Source organism: Glarea lozoyensis (genome assembly GCF_000409485.1).
Source record: "Glarea lozoyensis ATCC 20868 chromosome Unknown GLAREA17, whole genome shotgun sequence".
Taxonomy (NCBI): Eukaryota; Fungi; Ascomycota; class Leotiomycetes; order Helotiales; family Helotiaceae; genus Glarea; species Glarea lozoyensis.
Genome location: NW_007360991.1, coordinates 317089 through 326089, shown reverse-complemented (window position 1 = coordinate 326089; position 9001 = coordinate 317089). Strand labels below are relative to the sequence as shown.

The 9001-nt window shown below is 47.7% G+C and overlaps 3 protein-coding genes across 3 annotated transcripts; 1 reads left to right on the top strand and 2 right to left on the bottom strand.

The window, feature by feature from the left end:
• Nucleotides 1-1052: 1052 nt before the first annotated feature.
• On the bottom strand, nt 1053-2874 carry GLAREA_11939 (Zn2/Cys6 DNA-binding protein; the record flags this gene model as incomplete). Its single annotated transcript, XM_008082721.1, has 2 exons — nt 1053-1913; nt 1966-2874. The coding sequence occupies 2 exons, from the start codon at nt 2872-2874 to the stop codon at nt 1053-1055; spliced, it is 1770 nt and encodes a 589-aa protein (XP_008080912.1).
• A 575-nt stretch (nt 2875-3449) lies between these two features.
• On the top strand, nt 3450-4354 carry GLAREA_11938 (NAD(P)-binding Rossmann-fold containing protein; the record flags this gene model as incomplete). Its single annotated transcript, XM_008082720.1, has 3 exons — nt 3450-3491; nt 3544-4114; nt 4170-4354. 3 exons carry the CDS (start codon nt 3450-3452, stop codon nt 4352-4354), a joined length of 798 nt encoding a protein of 265 aa, XP_008080911.1.
• A 757-nt stretch (nt 4355-5111) lies between these two features.
• Nucleotides 5112-7320, bottom strand: GLAREA_11937 (uncharacterized protein; the record flags this gene model as incomplete). The annotated part of the gene is made up of 3 exons (XM_008082719.1): nt 5112-6650; nt 6712-7085; nt 7134-7320. 3 exons carry the CDS (start codon nt 7318-7320, stop codon nt 5112-5114), a joined length of 2100 nt encoding a protein of 699 aa, XP_008080910.1.
• Nucleotides 7321-9001: the final 1681 nt, after the last annotated feature.

Sequence of the window (9001 nt, the reverse complement as noted above, 5' to 3'; positions counted from 1 at the left end):
CGGTATGTTTTCCTGCTTCGTTACTCCTATTGAACTCTATTTCCTAGTGGCCGGGAGCATGTTTGCTCTTTCGACACGGCTCTCGGCCCCAGAGTGAAGCGTATACTAATTTATTGCATAGATTTAGAGATGGGCAAAGACATGCATATGCATCCCTCCCCAGATATGCATGCCTCGTCTTCTTCAGAAAACATGCATCCCTCCTCGGATATGCATGCCTCATCTTCTTCAGAAAACATGCATCCCTCTTCGGACATGCATGCCTCTTCAGAAAGCATGCACCCCTCTCCAGAAAACATGCATCCGGATCTTACTCGCGAGACCTAGAGCTTCGGCCGGAGAGAAACAGCGAATGCCAAGAAATCTGTGTGAAAGATTCGTTAGGAGAGGTTGAAGACTGGGAACGGGGTTTTGGCGTCCATCTTGGTGGTGGTGTTGTGGTTTGCTTTTGATTTTGAAAGTGTTGATAAGCGATGAAGTGGGCGTAAGTTCGGCTATATTCGTGGAGGAAGCCAGAAGACTTCGTAGGAATGAAATTTGAAGAATATTCCTGTTTTGGATGCAGATAATGTGAAGAGTGATATGTTCTGTCGAGCCGTATCCGTTGTAACTCCAGAATTCCCTGGACTAGTTTATTGTAGTGTAGACTCTCAAGTGGTGAAGATAACGGAGCAATCTCGCATGTCTATCGGCTGAGTCAACTGCTAAGAAGTCCATCATAGGACTGCAAAAAGAATCGCCGTCCCTGATCGGAGTTGCTTTCTCGCCCCACGTGTCCGTCACCTCCTAAGACGCTTCCCCTATTCCGCCAAGCGAGACAAACTGATATTTATGCACTTGCAGCGCTAATCGGTGGAAGTTTGCAAATAGAACTCCCGTCAAATAATGACACGGTTCAGTTTCTCTCTCATTTTAGGTAAGAATGGAAAGCACAAGCAAACTGATTGGGGGAACATTTGTGTATGCAGTCCATGTGACGTACCCCTTTTTCTCGCTTATCGCGTATAGTGTGAGGATCCGAGAATGCGTACTTGTATAGGTAATGATTTAGTTTAAGCAAGTAGAACATTGAGTCCTAGATTTCGCATTGCTACCATCCAGTCAACATTCCCATCTGCCAAATTCTCATCATCTCGCATGCGCCAGCACTCCTGTATGATTGCGAGGGCATGATTGGAGCTTCCAAATGGGTAGCGGTGTATTTTGGCCTTGGTAGTTATTTCGAGAAACGCCGCCTGTTGATCTTCAGTAGCCATCGAGCCGGCAATACAGAGTGGCCAGGAGAGGCTGCGTATGAGTTCTGGTTGAGGGAGAGCTTTGAAAGCATCAATTGTCTTCGAGACGTTGTCGTGTATCTCGGGCACATCTGGACAATGTCCTGACTCGATGGTATACAGATATATAAGGGTGCTGAATCCAAATAAGCGGGTCACCAGCAACTTTATGTAGCCATCAGGATTCTCGAAAAAATTGTGATGTGACGTAGCTTCTAACCGGGCAGACAGCCTAATCATCTCACTCTTCAGCTTCCTGTCGATTTCTAGGGCTCGTGTTGTGAGCTCTCGAACACTAAGTTGCTTCTTCTCCTTCATCGTGTCTTTCCAATGTGCAAGCTTCATAATCTTCAAGAGTTCGTCAGTGATCCACTCTTCGCAGCCTGTGAATTGGCTCATAGGCATGTGCAAGTTTGAGAGCTCAAAATCTTCGCAGGGTGGGTCGAGCATGTTCCCCGTCGCAGCACAAGATTGGAATTTATACCACACAAAAGCAGTGGAAAAGAACCGATACGCTTCCTTATGCGTGTTCGAGAGGTCCTTCGCGTGGCCTGATTGAAAGGCTTCGTGTGCAAGAGGAAGGAGGTATGTTGCAGCATCTAAATGGATTCGCCAGCTATCACTGCTTCCTTTCAAGACCTATCGGTATATGTGAGCTTGGAAAACGAAAACAACGGGGAAACCCACTAACCTCGAGTGAGATGAGAGTTGCCATACATGCGATAAGGTCAATATATTCAGGCAGCTGCAGATTTGGCCGATTGCTCTCCAGATCTCCCAATCGATCCAGCATTTTGCTCAGCCTGCTCAACGTAAGATTGTGCTCTACCAGTTGATCTTGCAGTTTGCAACAAGTCGGAAAGTCTTTGACATTTTCTATTGTACCATAGTGAAGTTCATACTCTTGAGCGAGCTCTTCAAAGTGCATGTGATATGCAGAAACGCTGCAAGCTGCATGATAGAGTGGCTCTAGTCGCATCAGAAGAGAGAGCAGCCATCCTCGGCTGCCTTTGATTGCACTGTGTTTGAAAAAGGGGAATTGTAATGGGAAGACGTTATCCAGATAGTGCATCAAGAGATCAGCCTCTTCCTCGCGCAATGCTGGCAGTGGCCGACTTGCGTCCTCTTGATCCAAATCACTGGTAGAGGGTGTAGGTAGTTGCAAGCCAGAGCTTCTATTTTCTCCGCTTGAAGTTTCTTCTTGGCCGAGAATCCGGCTTGCACTGTGAGCTTCACTGACAAAAGGAGAGTATCTCTCGTCCAAGTGATGCAAGCTTGGTGCTGAAACAACTTCAAATGCCGGAGTCAGAGGCGTACCATCATTCTCGCTCAAATTAGATATCTGCGGTGATTGAGGTTCATGCTGGCGATATCTAAGTCTGCGCTTGTGGTTGGTGACCTCCTTGACCCTCTGACGCCAGCCTTCGAGTCTCGCTTTCTCAGCAGAACCGCCATCCATCCATGCAGGCTTTGGACCGTAGCCATGACAGTCAATCCCCAGAGACAGACAACCCGCGCATGACGGGCGGGTTTCGTCGCATTTCTTCTTCCGTAATTTGCAGGTCCAACACCCGCCCTTGCTGCGTTCTCGACCCGCCATGAATGATGGTGGTTGCCAAAGAGGAAAATGGGCTGGATTTGAACAATGGGAGTATCGAGAGTGGATCAATCAGCGTTCAGCGGGATTTGCTTTGATTTGTCAGGCGTCATGACTGTGTAAATCCCGCTGCAGTTTCGGCAAGACAGGGGAGTCGGCGGATCGAGATCCAGGAACCCGCGCACCCTCTCCGCGGTTAGGCAAGTGAATCCACCCTCAGACCCCAAGTTGCATCAATTTCTATCTTTCCTTGATCGTATTACGAAAATGTCCACTTGAAGAGAATATCAGCCGCCAGACATGGCGTCTTTGATTTGTAAGTTTTGGCAAGTCTTGGAAATCTTGCATGAAATCATATCCGAATCATGGCCGAATGAATGTACATATACGGCGTTGAAGTTTCCAAACTAAAGAACCATCTTCATCTCACAGCTACAAAACATTGCGTGATATCAAGTCTTACCATCGGATCTTTAACAATTCCATCAAGCAATAAAACCTAAAACTTCTCGAACGATAACGACTTTCAAGTCCTCAACTCCTTTCTATCAAATACAATACCAAACACACAAACAGCTATGCCTTCATACGTTATCGTCGGTGCTTCCCGCGGTCTCGGTGTAAGTAAATCTCTGCTAAAAGTGTATCTACAACATACTAACTCTCACAAAGTACGAATGGCTTAACTCGTTGAGCAAAGACACCTCCAACACAGTCATCGGCATCGTCCGATCCGTCGACAAAGTCCAAGCCAAACTCGACTCCGACTCCATCTCTAACGTCCATCTTTTAGCCGGCGACATGACCGATAGCGCTTCACTCGAATCTGCAGCTCGCCAAGTCTCAAAGATCACGTCAAGCATCGACTACCTCATCGTCAACGGCGCCTACACCACCCTAGCCACCGCTCGATTCAACCCGACTGAATTCACCACGCGCGCCGCCGAGCTCCGAAAAGAGATGATTGAGAGTTTAGATGTCAATGTTCTTGGGGTCGTTTACTCGATTAATGCGTTTATACCGTTAGTCCGTCAAGGCACAGCCAAGAAGATCACTGTCATCTCAACGGGGATGGCAGATACAGAGGCGGTGTTACGAGCAGATATTAATGGGGCTCTGGTCTACTCCTCCATGAAAGCGGCTACCAACATGATCGTTGCAAAATATGCCGTTGAGTTGCGAGACGAAGGGATTGTTGTCTTGGCCCTTAGTCCGGGGGTAATAAATACGCAGGAAGAAGCAGGTAAGCTCGCGTCCCAGTCGGGGTCTTTTTGATTGAGAACTGACAATGTTGATAGTATCCGACGAACAAATGAAGGGCGTAATGGTGCTGATGGGCAAATTGCAAGCCGGTTTTCCGGGCTGGACGGGTCCAGCTCCTGCCGCTGAGAGTATTGCTGCGCAGAAGAAGGTCATTGAGGAGATCACGCTGGAACAAAGCGGCGCTTTCCTCTCTCACAAAGGTAACAAGGAGTGGTTGTGACGTTGTGTAGATCCTGAGAGGACGTGTAATAATTTGGAAAATTATCATAGGATTAATTCATAGATTTCTAGCTTTCAAGTGAACCGTCCAAGTTCGTAAAATGTATTCCCGTAGCGTGAATAGCTGGGTTCTCCTATTTCAGAATTGGTTTTTCAAAAATTACAATGTTGAAAAACAAGGGTCTTTGATACACTTACTTAGGAAATAACCGCTCTTACAATTCGTCGAAACCCAAGAACCTCGTGGTGACAAGGAGAAAGCTCCAGATAGAAGGCAACGAACACTGACATGCCAACGACAGACGAAGAGCCTCTTGTGAACTTACCATAAACTACCTTTCCATGCTGCCTTCTCGAAAGTTGCTCATAGATGTCGACTTGTTTTTCTAGATCAGAAGTGAATAACATCGCTCAAATGACTTTCCAACAGCAGCTAAGACCATACGCCAGTACTTATTTATCGAAATGTTCATTTTCTGAGTCTGTGATCTAACATACTCTACAAGTCTCTGACTTGAATCCCAACGACATACAGAAGTCCCGTGAAAATCCCTTCTACAAGAATCCAGCCCTTAACGCCCGCAAGCCAACAACCGTTAAAACTTTCATTTGCAGCAGCCCAGCTGTACATCGAGCAAACCAACAAAAGAAATAAATCATTGCTCATACACATCACCCATATATACAAAGACCCAGCAAAGCTTTTTCAAAAGGGAAATCGACGAAAAGAAATATGTTCTCATGCGGCCACGGCAAACTTAAAGACGAAGACGGGCAGAGCGACCAGATGGTCGTGCGAATCCTCGAGATGCGGTACCTGAAGCCCGGACCCCGAATTCTTTCAACATTCCAGTGGCGTTGGCGGCCATGGTGTATACGGTGCCTTCGAGGGTGATCTTCGCTCCTGCTGCAAAGGCAAGACCTTGGGTTGGAATTGCGCCTCCAGAAGTGAGAGTTGGTGCGCAAGGACATACTCCTTCCGCGACACCACCCAGGGAGGTTGGGATTGCGGTTGGCAGAGCACCACTGCCGGCTCCAACTGCAGTCTTGGTAACGAGAACAGGTGCGCCCGTGGAGGTGCTGGTAATGGTCGTGAGAATTGCTTCACCGTTGGATGAGATTGTTGAGATCAAGGTCGCGGTTGATACTGGGGTAGTGGTGAGAGTGATGGTGACTACGGCAACCTCAGTGGCTGTTACAACGCTTGTTATGGTAGTTGCAACTCCTCCGATTGTAGTGATAGCGACAGTGGTTGAAAGATCAGCCTCAGAAAGGGACGCTGAGGCTCCGCTGTTCTCAGACACATCTGTTCCTTGTGCAGGGGTGCCAACAACAGCAGTAGCAGTCACGATTGTTGTGATCGTGCTTTCCACTCCAGCGATGGTAGTGATGGCGGTGCTTGTTGACAGATTCGCATTTGAGAGTGATGCTGAGACCCCGCTGTTCTCCTCGACACTTGCTCCAGTTGAAATTGCAGGAAGAGCGGCTGGGCCAGAAGCAGGAACACTCGCACCCGGCGTGGGAGCTACGAGAGTGACGACCGAGGTGATGGTAACGGCGGGAAGAGGTGCGCCATTTGACACTGGGGTCGAAACCGAAATAGCAGTTGAGACAACACCACTTGCGCTAACACTCGAGATGACCGCAGAAGAAACCCCGGATGCGTCAGCGACTGGGCATACGGTCGTGAGGACGGCGATGGTTTTAGTGATCACTGCGCCTATATTGGTGGTACGAGCTGGGCAATCAGTAACTGATGCTGCACAAGAAGTGACGGTAAAAACTTGGGTCGCGATTACAGTGAGAGTGGTAGATGGACCGGCGGGGCCAGAGGTGCTTATACCAGAGTTCCCCGACACTGTAGAATTCAAAAATGGTGGCAGGACTGTTGGAGCAACGCCTGATACAGTTGACACACCAGCGGAGACTATGGAGGAGCTGGAGGTGGCGGCGACAGCTTCGATTGAACTCATATTAGTGGATGGTGTTGACAACGAAGTGGAAACGCTGGTAGATGAAATGGCTGCCGACAAGCTCGTTGCGCTAGCACCAGAGTTACCCGATACAGAGGTACCGGTCAAGTTCAAAGATGAGCCGGCGGAGGCGGTAAGGTTGGCGGAAATAGAGGCTTGCGATGGTACGAGCACTGTTGAAGATATTGTGCTTACTGAAGATTCTAACGAGCTTGCAGTTGTAGCAGCAGATTCAATCGCAGTGACACCTGAAATGCCGCTAGCAATAGCAGAGGCGACAATCGAAGAGCTGACTTCATCAGCCGATGCTACTGGACAAACGGTCTGCAAATATATTAGCACATCTACCGTTAAAGCAAGCTAAGTAAATTGATTCCAAACATACAGTTGTTAGAGCAATTGTCTGAGTTACTACTACTCCAGCAGATGCAGAGTTGCGGGCGGGACAATTAGTCACTTCGGGCTTGCAGCTTGTAATGGTAGATATCTGTGTGGCGAAGACCGTCAGGGTAGTTGAAGGTCCGTCTGGCAAGGCTGTGGCATTGGCGAACGCTCCTGCAGCTGAACTTATATCGAGCGGTCCAGAGACACCTGTAGAAAGAAGGATGGGGGTAGAAATGGTACTGGAGCTACCACTGTCCCCATTAGAGGTTAAATTTACGGAGGTTGCTGTCTTAGTCGCGACGGGAATGACTGAGGATGAATTGGAGAATCGTGCTGTGGAAATTGATGTAGAGATTGAATCGCTTGCCAGAAGTGCTAAATAAGGTTAGCCCCATCTGCCAAAGATGGTATAAGTTAACTTACTGGCTGTTGCAGAGCCGGCGGCGTCTTTCAGTGTAATGAATTTTGGTATCGTACGCGTGACTACTGACTCTGAGGTAACCACCTCATATTCGAAGGAGGTAATGACTGATGCTTGCGGCGCTGCTTGAACAAGACCAATGGTACCGACTATGGCAAGAGCTGCTGAAGAGAATTGTGTAGCCTTCATTTCGAGTGGCGGGATGTGAATAGCAAAGCAAAATATTGGTTGAGTTGCTTATATGAAGACCTTAAAGTCCACGATCAAGGGCTTGACTACTGTAACGGCTGAAATTGAAAAAGGAAGCAGAGAATGAATGAGTGAAGCTAAGGACTGGAAACCCGAAGGCAAGAAATGAATGAAGATGGTGATCGAAAAACTATCTCGAGGATAACTTACCACATCTTATATGTAGAGACCCAAGTTCAGGGCTCGGGGAAACTTGTGACAGCATCGACGAGGTTATCATGCTTGAACCGGAGAGACAGGGAAGTTGAAACGAAGTCATCAACACCATATCAAAACAGCCGAACAAGACCGCAGCTTTCATAGAGCAAGCTGTGGATCGCGATCGCAACACGCGGTAATATGGGGCGGACAGCGACTCTTGATCTATCGACTATGACACAAGCAGTGAGAATAGATTGATTCGTTGCTAGTCTATCAGATTGCTCTAAGGCTACTAGACTAGTCGCGATTTCTGGGCCCGAGACGTGTACCGACGTCTATGATCTTCGAAGCTTGGGTAACCTTAATTTCCGTCAGGACCTGTGGGTGGGAAGATAAATGGACCCGAACCCACATTCTAGAACGAGAATCACTGAAGATCAAACGGATCTTTGGAGAAGAGCTGGTGGATGCCATAGGAGAATATATTGCATAATGCTGGAAATAGCAAGTGTGGGGGAAGACTAGTGGTGAAACAAAGAACGAAGTACAGATCACTCCGCACCCCCGGCCGACCTCGAAAAATATCTCATGTGTGGCTGAGCATACACTTGAAACCGAACATTTGGAAATGTTCTACTATCAATGGAGTGCTCTGCGAAATCGAAAAGGAAAGTGTCAAACAAGTTTTGCGACTGGATGTATAACTTCGAAGAAGCATCCGGTGAGATTTGAAGCCAGGAGTTGACCGCAGCCACTGACCAAGCTCAAACAAAATCGCATGATATCTCAGAGACAAAAGGGCGCCGAGCAGGAGAAATAACCCGTAGACAGAGCTGAGAATTTAGAGCCATCAGGAAACAGGAAACAGAAATCGTGCCAGATTGTCTACCATTTTCTGGAGCAAGCTGAGGAACGTTTAGAGAAGTGAGAGAACGCTAAAGATCAATGAAGCTGAGCCTGAGCAAAACCAAGAAAACGTATCTTTACATCATGTATTGTTCAAGAGCGTGCCAGGAGAGTTGATATGTGATGACTTTCAGATACCCATTGCACTTCAGACGCGCGATCGCTGTCCTTTCGCAGGTGATGCTTCGCACTTGCTGAAAAAGGAGTAACGGTCGAGTGTCCTGCTAGATCAGACGTATTCGCTACGATGTTGCCATATACCTAGGTAATGTTCACACCATTAAATGGCGTGATACCTTCAGAGTTGGCACATCTAGGGTGAAGAATGATACTTGCACATCCGGGCATAAGAACTCCTCCTGTTTCATTCGACAACTCTTGTCGCATTTCAAGTCCTCTTCGCCCGATCGTATTCTTTCGTGTAAATGGTACCAGTGTCAGCGTTGAATCATCCTAGCGTTCTTCGTTTTATTCATAGCGAAAGAGAAGACATCCTTCATAATGACGATGAATCAGTCAACTGAACACGCGGTAAACGAGTTGTTTGCCAAAAATAAGCAGTAGACCCATCTGA